Source organism: Callionymus lyra, chromosome 6 (assembly GCF_982586985.1).
Source record: "Callionymus lyra chromosome 6, fCalLyr1.hap1.1, whole genome shotgun sequence".
Classification (NCBI taxonomy): Eukaryota; Metazoa; Chordata; class Actinopteri; order Syngnathiformes; family Callionymidae; genus Callionymus; species Callionymus lyra.
In genome coordinates, this window is record NC_141823.1 from 23,692,660 (window position 1) to 23,704,909 (window position 12,250).

Consider the following 12,250-nt stretch of genomic DNA (forward strand, 5'->3'; position numbering starts at 1 on the left):
CGGTGACTCAGGTAGATGATAAGGCAGGAAACAGGGCGAGACTTGTGCAACACTGGCTGCAGGGATCGTGCCTGGAGACGCTGGATTTCAAATAAAAGTGCATTTGTTCCTTATCCTTTTTGTTGCATCATCCTGGCCAAACAATTGAAACTTTATAAGGTTGATACATTAAAAGTACTAATAAATGAAAAGGTTATACATGTTTAGATTTCTAATAGCTGTAAAATTGCTAACATTTTGAACAATTAAAGACTCCTTTTATATACTTACTGTATCACGCTTATATTTAAATCAATAAAATATTTACCATGACTCAACAATTAAGACTCACACTAAAAAATATTTTGTATAAACTTGGTCTAGAACCATTTCTGAAGTGAAACAGTAAATCACGTAATCTTTGCAACAATCCTGTGTTTTTAAAACAATGGACATCCTACCTAGAAACCCCAAAATTGATTGTTGAATTAGTTAGTGAAGTATTTATAAAGGGTGCATGAGCAGTGCATTATCAACATTTACTGAAGGTTTTATTGAACACAACTCTTTGAGTTATTTATGCTCATAAAGGCAACAACAATAACCTCCTTGAAGGTGAGTATGTGAAACAAAAGGGCTCAGATTGATACAGTCAATGAGCTAGATGTGAATCTTGATATAGAAAAGGCTTTGTATGTGGTTTATATGGTTTGTATTTATGTATTTAATTTCTTTTAAATAATATTGGATCCAAACGTTGTGTCTAAACCTACTTACATTTGCGCTCAACTGTGTTGTCAGGGCAGAAACCTTTTCCTGCGAGGCATCCAGCTCCCGTCGCAGCTTTCGGATCTGAGGAAGTAAACATCAATAAGTCTCTCCAACAAAGGCGTTAAGAATCACGTATCAGAACATTGACACAAATGCTTTTAGCGTCTGTTCCAGAGCGGATGAGGAGTTACACGCTCGCTCACAATACAACACACACACGTGTAACAAGATCCCAGTGTGAAAACGCCTCCATGTTCCAACAAGTTCAATGAGTGCACGGAGAAAATTAAAGAGTTGAGATGTTTCCTACCTCCGACTGGGACTTCTCTTCATTCTGCGTATGAAAAACATAAGAGAGATTTATTAGAGGCTGATTTGACACGTATGTGTGCAGCTGTGCAGCCTTCAGAACCGTGTGTTGTACAAATGGGCGGCAGAGTTACACTCCTCAAGGCGTTTCACTATCAGTGTGTGTTAGTGTGTGACCTATTGTGTAGTCGGCTGCTAACACAACAATAGTAAGAAAAGGAAACTAAGCAAATACAGAGAGAAAAACACACGAAGCAACGGCTCGCACGCAGGTCGCTCCGAATGCTGGCGACCAAAACACAGCAACGTACGCCTGCATTTACATGTAAACACACAACAAAACAGCAGTTGTAACAGAAACTTAGCATTGAAACGTAGCAGCAAATCTCCAAAATATATATAAACTTTGAGTAAAAATAATGTGACAATTTAAAACTAACCTTTAAAAATAGTTATAGGTAGATATTTTATTTAAAATCACCAAAAACTTTAGAGCAAGATATTAAGAATACTTTCTGAACACCATTTGTATAATTACATTATTATTACTATTCTTATTGTATATATATTCTTTACATCCATGCTACATAGACTCTAATCCAGGCGTCATGAACCCTAAAATAAAACATAGGTATACATTATTATGTATACCTATTATTTTAGACCTTATTTTTAACCTGTAGTTCAATGATAAGTTTAATTTTCAAATCACACACATTAAAATGCAACGCAAGATAGGAAAGAAGCTGAATAACCTTTAATAACCTTAACCAAAGTTTATTCATCAAACTTCCGATTTGGAGCCAGAAACATGCTGGCTACCGTCTCAGCCACAACAAAGAGAAGCAGTTGGTTAATAATGATTTTGCGGCTGAGAACACACACCCACTGCTGAGGCTTCAGACGGGTTCTGACAGTTTGTGTGTCTGTCTGTGCATGTGTGTCTTTTGTCTACACGTGGTACACACACACAGACGACACCGTCAGTCAGCGTCAGCTGTTTGTTTACAGAGGTCAAGAAAACATCAACTAACATCAACCTTTAACATGAGAATTTACACCAGATAAGTTCTGAGTTTTTAGGCGGATGGGTTAAGAGTTACAGGCTGAGACGACTCTCTGTCTTCGGGTCATGTTCCACTCATTATAATAAGTACATACGCTCTATAATAACAAGGTGTTCTCCCCCCTCCTCCCCCACCAGCCCTCCTACCGTCTGCTGCCAGGGTGTGACGGTGCCAGTCAGAGATAAAGTCGCCATCATTTTTGCCTCGGCTCTGATTTCACATCCCTTCCATGCCGACACTACGACTATGTGTGCTACACCTGCTCAGGTGAGGAGTCGACCTCTCACAGGGGAGGGGCGGAGCTAAGCTGAGGAGCATCGATCTCTGATTGGCTGCAAAGGGTGTTCTGCCCTCCAGCCTGCTTGTAGCACCAGCAGTGCCAGACGCTTGTGTTTGTACACGAGTCTGGACTGTGAGATAAATGTGTGACTCTGTGGCTGCCAACTCAAACATGACAGCGGAGAAGGTAAAATAAATAACAGGTCCGGGCAAGGACTGAATTATTTTTGCCCTTTGAGCTGACCCTCAGATCAACACATTTTTACTTCACGTGTATTTGGTTGTCTGGTTACCTGAGGTTAAAAATGCCCACATAAAAACATATTTATTTGAACAAAATTGTTTTCTCGTTGTTTCTTATGAAGTGCAAATATTAAAGCCCTTATTTCAATGAGACTCAGTTTCAAGAGCTGAAGTTAAATCTGAATGAATGTTTTTAAATATTCTGAGCTTTAAAAGAACTTAATATCTTCTTTTTTTCTACGTTTTTTAAGCCTTTTTAAAATTTTATTTTACACATTTTAAAGCCAATAAAGGCTTTTTTAGAGTCATGAATTTATTTATTTTTTAACCTTTTTTTCTGATCCGTCCGGAGTAATTTCTAACATGACTTACCGTGGAATAAATGGAAGATGTGCTGGACACCAGAGACAAGGAGGATCCGTGAACTAAAAGACAGAAAAAGTAAGAGTCATTATTAGAGGCCGACTCAAGGAAACCACCCACCGTGTGCTGACTCAGCGAAGACGAGGCGGCACACACGGCGTCATGAAGATAAACGTGGAACAATCGGAGGTGGAACTAATGACAGACTAGTCCTGCTAATGATTCAGCAGCTAATCACCACATGAAGGTTCGGGGGCACAACAGCAGCACTGTTTCCTGACAGCCGATTACAAGGATCAGCAGTCGTGACGCCATCGACCACACCGACACGTTGGACCTGATCCAGGAAGTCTACTCTTCTCTTCAGGAACAAGTACAGATGTTCCTCTTTTCTTTCATTGCGCACAGAAAGGTGTGTCGTTGGAAAACATTGATTCTTTGTCTAAGGTTTCACTGGCACAAAAGATTCTTAAAACTTGACAGAATTGAAGTTAAAAAGGTGCAAGTTCTGTGCTGTAATTGTTGGGGAAAGTCAACTACACAATGAGTTTGTGTTTGTGCGTGTGCGTGTGTGAGAGCATGGATGGTGTGAAGTGATAGCATATATCTGTGTCGATGTCAAACAGCAGGTCAGGTACGACAAAGTGTTTGGCGGTTAGTGTGACTTTTGTCCCGTCAGTCAACGACAAGCAGGTAATTCTATTCCAGAGTAAGTCACACACACACACACACACTAGATGTTCACGCGTGTGCACGCACACAGACACACACACACACACACACACACACACACACACACACACGGAGAGAGAAAGCTAAGTAGATGGTTTCTTGTATCTCCTCGCTCTCACGCCTCTCACTTTGAGACCTGTAATTATCTGCTGCTGCAAGAGGCAGAAGATTCATACGAGGACACACACACGCACGCACACATCAAGTGTGCACTGGACTTCTCATTAACACTTTGAAGATATTTCTAATATTAAAACCCGATCCAAAACTAACCACATTTTAATTCTCGCTGTTCAGAGCAGTTTTATTCTCCATCTGACAACTACCACTAAGTTGAAATACCTACAGTAAATATAAAAATTGATTTATGATTTGACTTCTAGCTGCCAAAATATGTTCTTGAACATTTATGGAGGTTATTAGATCAAAGTACTTCAAGCAGGACAACTAATGTTGTAGTAATAAAGTCACATATAATTACAAATGTGACTATTTTTTAATAAATTGATTCAGAAAGTCAAATGCAAGACTTTTTTTTTCTTTCGTCCAACTGTGTAAGTTTCTTGCAAAGCTCTCAGATTTCAGTTCAGGAAGATGAACAGCTGATCCCGGAGGCTGTTTCACGATCCTGGATATGATTTTCATGTCTTTGCCTCTCAGGTTTCCTCACTACTTCACCCTCCTTTTCTTTCTACGTGTGTTGACTGAAGTGTGATTTAAGGAGCTTCCTATCAAATCACTCTGACATGTACATATCATTTTGAATAATTATCAAGAGTTTCATGGCAGTGAATAATTAAGAAATACATCAAATGTAAACACTCATTATCAATCAAGATATTGTTCGGTGTTAACCGACAATTGCCCCCTCAGGCCTCTAAAGCTCTTTGGCTAAAAAACCTAAAAATCAGGATTTTAAGGAACAGGTTCCAGTGGTGCAGACTGGTCTCAGCTGCTTTCTGGTGGGAAACCCAGCAGCCTACTTTAAAAAGAAAAAAAAACAACGAGCTTATGAAGAAAACAAAAGCGGACTTAAGCAGATTAGGGATTTCTTAGCGGATCGAGGGGTTTTACGAGGAAGGCAGATGTAATCTTTACTGGAGTTCTCCAAACAAATGAAAAAACCATTACTTCAGAACAGAAACGTGGATAAAGAATCAAAGGAGAAAATAAGAATATGATTTTTGAAAAGAAATAAAGCCAAATTATATTTTCAGCTTCCAACCAGAACCTAACAATCGCTCCCTGTGTTTTCCTACCTTCTTCAAAGCCATCGCGGAAAGAGCCGGAGCGGCTCATGGTGCGAGTCTTGTCGTCCAGAGACATGCAGGAGTTCCTCAGTCTGTTGTCGGCGCAGGAGTCGAAGGTGGCGTCCTGATTGGTCAAGCTGTTGTTGCGTTGGCCGGTGAGGTTCATTTGGGCGGTGGAGGTTGGGCTGGACGCTGAGAGAGAGAGCATCGAGGAATGAATAGCGAGTGAGAGAAATGATTTATAGTTAAATAAAGAGGCAAAGTCAGGTGTCTATGAAACAAAGGCTCTATGTAAGTAAGTAAGTAATATTTATTTATATAGCGCTTTTCCAGACCAGGGTCACAAAGCGCTTAAACAAACAAAACAAAACTCAAAAAAGTATATACACTTTAAAGATCAAGATAATACTGAGAACAACACAGGAGTTCCAGAAAATTAAGGAAAAGCCTGAACAAATAGAAACGTCTTAAGATGTTTCTTAAAGGAGTCAGTAGACTCCATCAAGCGCAAAGAGAAAGATTGTTCCAAAGCTTAGGAGCAACAGCCTGAAAAGATTTCTCTCCTCTGGTCCTGAGTTGTGTGCGTGGAACCATAAGTAGATTCTGATCCACAGACCTCAGAGCCCGAGCTGGGGTGTACGGCTGGATCAGATCAGTAATGTATGTCATACATGCTGTCCCCTCTAACTGGCTTTCGCTACTGGTTTAGCCGATTTGAGTGCCCGCCAGACAAACCAATTGCGTAGTCTCTTAGAGGTCTCCTCACATATTCACAGAACTCTAGTTATGCTAGGTAACTATAATTTTGGAAACTCTTGTTCAATAGACAAAATGTAGTTATTACGGTCATAGTGTTCAGAAATCTTGTGTCATATTAACATCAGTCATACCAAGCTGTCCAAAGTTGAAGCGGGTGCCAGAAGGCGACGTGATGCTGGATCCGGGCGAGAAGGGCGAGTTACTGGCAGAGTCTTGCAGTCCGCTGGTGGAGTACGAGCGCAGCCAATCACGGGCCTCCTCGTGGCTCCGCAGCTGAGGGGTCGGACCGTACCTGCGAAGCGTTAAATCAAAGTCAACACAGATGCCAGGAAAAGGCACGCGGGCCGTGATTAAATGTTGATCTGGATTTGGGTTATAATCTTAATCAGTGTTTTTCTTTTCCAGGCTCCCGGGATTATGTGTGGGGGTCAGAGGTGGACTGGAACCACAGAGCACCGATCAGGAAGTGAGACAGCAGCTGTGACCCACAAAGATGCAGAAATAGAAGCAGACAAACAGAAGCCCCCGATCGAGTCTCAGCAGCCGGATGAGATTGACAGCTCTTGAGTGACGACAAAAAGTGACACGCCTCCGCACAACAACACAAGTGCCAAACACGAATGTCCGAAAAGGATCGACGAGAACCAGAAGGTGACGAACAAAAGGACAGCATCAGACGTTTGTGTGTTTGTGTCCAGCAGGCAGTGATCAGTACCTGAGTCCCTTCTTAGGCAGAGTGTTTCTGCCACAGTTGAGCCCGCTGTGGGAGAGAAACACTTCAGACAGGGCAGGCAAAATGAACATGGGAGCAAAGGGACATGTGGAGGCAGATCTTACGAGGGATGCACTGATGCTAACACCAGATTAAAGAAACAAGATTGATGGGACATATTTGTATGGACTGATCCAGCACCACTATACAGCTTCTTACTAAGGCACATTATATTAAAAATACATTCTATTTTGAATTTAAATTACTGATTTTTTTGTGGATTGAAACCTCTGTTGTGATTAAAAAATGTTGCATTATTGTAAAATAAAGTAGACGCTAACTGAGCAGGAATGTAAAAGGCAATCATGACTATGTGGTTTAAAAAATGTTATTATAGAGAATGATAATAAAATACGGCCTTAACCTCTGGAGACAGTTTTAACTCCCAGCACTGTGTTTGTTTTTACTTTTGACATCAACTTTTTGCATAACCCAAACACTATAGCAGTAATATCAGCAAAATACTTCTCTAGCAGATGCCAAATGCAAAGTTTAAACAATGTATCCAAACTTTTGGGAAAAAAAACAAAAAACTAACTGTAAATGTGTAATCACATTTAAAGTTTATTTTCCTTTTTAATATTGAATCTTTATTCAAGCTGGTAAAAGAAAATATCATTGAGGTTAAAAAAGCCTTCCTAGAGTCTTAGCCTAGAGTCTGTTCAGGAATTGAACAGAAATACGTTTAAATGAAATAGAATTTTACAAATAACTGTATTTAATATAATAATAGTGCTTAATGTGTAAATAGCCTACATACAAATACTTTTAATGCAAAGAGAAAGTTAGCTGTTAAACATATGCTGTCCTTCTCATCTTGAATCCTGCAAGAAAATTAAATGAACAAATAACAAAAATCCATGGGATAAAAGATTGCGTGGTCTCTTTTTTTAATCGTTGAATCTGGTATTAGATCAGCATTTAGAAATACACCAGTGCATCCCTACGTAGATATTCAAACTAAAACAAAAAAAAGCGTGAAGCAAAACATAAATATCTGCCAAGAGACACTTTTTTCCTGTCAAACCAATTAGGACGATTCACGCAGCTTCCACCAGGGGGCAACACCACAACGCCTAAGAAAAGACTCCACACAGCCTCATGTACACACCCTGACACATCATTTACTTCAAAGCAGGAGGCTCCTAAAATAACCGTGAGCTACCACACAGAGTTACAAAATCCACAACTCGACACACTTTCTTCTTTTATGCTCTATGTGGCAGCAGTGGTGTGTTTGAGGAACCTTCACAGTCAGCAGCCTGACACAGCACACAGGTCCAATTACCTGTCCTGTCTCCGAGGCAGGGTGTTTCGGCTGAATTTAGGGCTAGCAGGGGGGGAGGTGGGAGGACTGACGGGGGAGAACGAACAGTAGACAGACAGAGAGAAGAGATTCAGAGCATAAAGTCAATAACAACGCTTCTGTTTCAACTCTTCAAAGATGACGTTTCGTGTGAGGGAAGTGAAGAAGATGATGTCACGGCCTTTTGACGGCCTGCACTTCAGAGGAGATTTAGTTTCCTTTCAGACATTCCGGTCACATGACACAGTCTTGCTTGTCATGGTGGAATCTGCTACAATGACCACAATTACTGCTGCAATTGAGAGGAGGCGCCGCAGAGCGACGGTCCTGAGTGCAGACGACACATGACAAGACACTGACATCATCATCAGTATGATGGGAACGTTATCCAAAACAAACGTGGGTGAAAATGGTTAATTCAGTACAATGGATGCACCTGTAGACATTTTGCTCCGAATGATTGGTCAAAGAGTGACTCGTCATGCAGGTTGTTGATGCAAAAGCTCAGCACAGTTGTTATCTCAGCAACAACCTTTTCATCGTCTCACCTCTCAGACACGCCGGTCTTCACGCTCCCGTTGCGTCCCAGAGCAGCCAGGACGTCCTCCCTGTGGTTCCCGTGACCGGCGCTGCCCAGGCTCATGTCGATGGACTCGCTGCTGGTGTGCATGCTGCTGACGGAGGGGAAGCCCATGCTGCCCGCCCCGCCGTGGCCCCCCAGCGTGCTCTCCCGGCTCTGGGCGGACGAGCCGCTGAAGGTGGTCCCCCAGGTCAGGCTGTTTGAGGGTCCGGTGGAGGAGTAGACGGAGCCAGGACTGGAGGCCTGAGGAGAGTCACAACATTGAGACTGTTTAATATGGTTCATCTGTTGATGAGTCACGTTAGACCATCACAGAGTTCAGGAGGATTCTTCTTCTATCTTCTGTGTGATCACACTTGTTTTTCTAAAGCTCGCCCGAACAACAAACGTGTCATTAGGATTAGGTTTTATGAGGCGAGACTTCCCAAAATGCTTAGTCATCAGCTCCTCAAACACACTCAACCCCAATAATCCTCTCTAGGTAAACAAGTAAACAGTTTTTCAAACAAACTTGTTTAAACATTGAGCTTCTCATAACGGAATCCTACCCTTAAAACACAAGATAATATTTGTAGATGATAACAAATATTAAAGATATTTACACAACCGGTTCACTTTCTCATCCAGCACCTGGTTTTCTGCGGCACAAAAACTTTGAATATCAAAGTTAATAAATACCATCCAACCATTTTACCGTTTTAAATTGGAGTAGTTTCTGTATCAAGAGGGTTGGACTTGTTCATTTAAAAAAAGCAGGTGAAGATCACCTACCCCCCCTTTAAATTACTTACTTACTTAAACCAAAGTAAAATTAATCTGATTCTGCTCACCTGCTCACTGCCCAGCGTTCCTGTTCCCGACCCCAGTAACCTGCCACCAAACATGGGGCTGCTGGTCTCGCTGTCCCCCAGGCCTCCATCGGGAGACTCCACCAGGGTGGACACAAGACTCATGGTGGCGTGAGGGTTTGAGATCACAGTGGAGTTCTTCATGTTCTCTGTGGTGGTGACCGGAGCCTGTTTCCCGGCCTTCCCTCCAAACAACCTGCAGGTGGAGAGACATAATGGTTGGGCGACACATTGATCTCCCTGTTCCTCAATCTCAATGCCTCTCCAAATACTCAAAAGATATGGAATGAGGAATACCTTCCTCACTTTTGAGATTATTCGCGACCTCCCTTGGATGCCCGTTGAATCCCAGAATGCCTTGCCGTCAAGAATGTAATCAATGGCGTCTGATACGGGGCTATTATTGCTGCCAAAGCTTTGTAAAGAGAAAGAGCAGGTTTGTCTGTTTTTTGAAGTTGTGCAAATTTTGTGATGCTTGACTTTTTATAGATTTGTGCATACTTATTCTGAATTATCCACTTACGTATTTGTGCATCACTGTACAGATACACGTACTGTATACATGTACAAATCCTTTCACGCATTTAGAAAGCTTTAGCAACAATAATAGCCCCATAGGCTAAAACCATGAAAAGTTGAGCTACAAACGTATGCATTTTTACTTTGTTAATAAAGATGTAAAAAGTATGAAAACCATGCGGTTGTCTTAGTTTAATGCCATTTATAGATATTTGTGGCTTAACTTTTTTTTTTTCCTTTACTTGGGTGAGGATCCAGCACCAAATTAGTTTTTTACTCTGTGGTTAATTTGTTTTATCAAGATACAGCCGACGTACATTTAATTATGATGTGATAACATTATGCATGTAATAATACGTAGCATAACGTTAGCGATCTTAATGGCCATGTTGTGATGCGGAATATATCCGCAGTTGAGTCAGGTCATTTGGTTGAACACCGGTAAGTGGGCTACATGGACAGAGGGGCAACAACACACAGACACAAGCTCACACAAGCACGAGCTGACAGGCACGAATACACAGTTCAACTCAAATAGTCTCCTGTGACAAGTGCAGCAGCCATGGGCCCTATTACAGCACTTTGAGGAGTTATCACTGTCTGACATTAATGAGGCCGGAACACTGAGGTAAAGCCCGGCTCCCGTTACCCCCCCGGCCACACCCTCCCCCGCCGTGGCTCCGGCGCTCCGGCTTGGCAGCTGATCCACACGACTCACAGACGGCTTTTCACCACGGCCTGATTTAACCTCTGTGTGCTCGTGGAAACATGCCCGCACATGTGATCTGTAGGTCATTTTCAGCATGATTAAGCTGGTGAAGTAGGACTCGCCGTGTGTGTGTGTGTGTGTGTGTGTGTGTGTGTGTGTGTGTGTGTGTGTGTGTGTGTGTGTGTGAGACTACTGTAAGTGAGTCAACTCAAGCCCCCACAAGTGGTTCCTCAGCTCAAGAGTCTCTCATCAGAGTCACTGTAATCACCAGAAGCAGAGCTGTCATGTGTGTTAGTACCTTCGAAGTGTAGGGGATGCGACCTGCTGTCCCCTAGACACAGGAACCGTTGCGGCGCCGCCGCTCAGAAGTCCACTCCTGATACCGTCCATGTCTGAGACGCCCTTCTCCCGGTCGGTCTGGTTGGACAGCAGCGCTCCGGAACCGTTGGTTTTTGCGAAGCCCATGGAGTTCTTGCCGTGAGACGTGACGGACAGCACGGCCGCCTCGATGCTGCTGGTGGAGGAGCGGTTGCCGTTGCGGGCCACCGAGCCCGAGTGACCGGGCCGGGGCAGGCTCCGGTACTGCAGGGTGGAGCGGGCCCCCATGGGGAGGAATCCGTCGTCGTGGTGACTCAGCATGGACACGGAATCTCCGGACTTCAGTCCGGCCGTCAGCGAGCGTGCGCCGCATTTCGGCATCTTCCCCAACGTCGCCGAGCCGCTGGTGATGGTGGCCCCGCTGGCGGTCACCAGGGTCACCAGCCCGGAGCCCTGCTTCTTGAAGCCAAAGGTGCTGGTCGGAGTCCGTGAGGTCTGTGAGTCCGAGAGCGTGTGCGTGAGCGTGTTCGTCGTGAGCGCCCGGCTGCTGGTGTGCGACGACTTCTTGGCCTCGTCCCCGCTGCTGCGTCCTACGTCGGAGGGCGAGCGGTGGAGGCCGTTAGGACGCGGGGAAAGACGCCCCTTTTCGGACACCTTCACGTCATCGGTTTTACCTAAAAAAAACATTTTGTTAAGAATCCAACATTTCTCTGTAGGTAGTTAAACAGTGTGTTATCCCAACAAACTACTGCTTTAAAGACAGTGAGGCGCTTTGTGGAGAAATAGATGGATGGATGGAAAAGTACATGGATAGATGAGTGGATCAGCTTATAGATGGATGGACTAAGGACGGAAGGTATATCTGTTGTCCACACATTACTTCCTCCAGGAAATAAACTGGAGCTCGAGGGGTAAAAACCTGACCACGTTTAATCCGAACAGTGCCTTGTCACAACGAAAATGTAATGATGTCCAAAAGGATTAAAATATTCGCATCCTTACCTGAACTGTGGCTCTTGTGGCAGGCTGACCCACTGGACCCGGTGCTGCCGCTGGTCTTGGTCCGAGGCGATGTCACGCCCACCTGCGTGCTCATGCCTCTCCTCCAGGAGCCAGTCTGGGACACCGAGGGGGTCTTCCTCCCCGATCCGCCCTTGTCCGACTCGTCCGAGATGTCGGAAGTGTTGCGGCGGCTCCACTTGGAGCCCGTCTCCATCCTGACCCCGCTGTCCGACCCCCCGTCCGGCCTCTTCACCTCGTCCCCTGACCAGGCTGAGGAGGCCGAGTGCTTCTCCGCATCGGTCACAGGCTGGAACACACACACGGCCAGATTTACGACAGCTGAAGAAAGCGTCTTTATTAGAGGTAGCCCCGCATTTAAAGACCACGAGCGTCATGGTTGGGAATCGAGCCACATCTCCGCTGTACTTTCTCAGAGCTCCAAAT

The 12,250-nt window shown here is 44.0% G+C and overlaps 1 protein-coding gene across 3 annotated transcripts in view; it reads right to left on the reverse strand.

Annotated features, from left to right (window-relative positions):
- The window catches only part of nav2a (neuron navigator 2a), an 88,056-nt gene that overhangs the window by 10,704 nt on the left and 65,102 nt on the right, over window positions 1–12,250 (reverse strand). For all 3 annotated transcript variants that reach the window (XM_087794329.1, XM_087794327.1, XM_087794328.1), the window contains 11 exons: window positions 11,807–12,113; window positions 10,785–11,478; window positions 9,241–9,454; window positions 8,379–8,653; window positions 7,813–7,878; window positions 6,468–6,512; window positions 5,884–6,044; window positions 5,003–5,185; window positions 3,021–3,073; window positions 1,061–1,084; window positions 757–831 (listed from right to left, as the gene is read on the reverse strand). In XM_087794329.1, coding sequence (XP_087650455.1) covers window positions 757–831; window positions 1,061–1,084; window positions 3,021–3,073; window positions 5,003–5,185; window positions 5,884–6,044; window positions 6,468–6,512; window positions 7,813–7,878; window positions 8,379–8,653; window positions 9,241–9,454; window positions 10,785–11,478; window positions 11,807–12,113 — 2,097 coding nt within the window. The remainder of the gene's footprint in view (window positions 1–756; window positions 832–1,060; window positions 1,085–3,020; window positions 3,074–5,002; window positions 5,186–5,883; window positions 6,045–6,467; window positions 6,513–7,812; window positions 7,879–8,378; window positions 8,654–9,240; window positions 9,455–10,784; window positions 11,479–11,806; window positions 12,114–12,250) is intronic.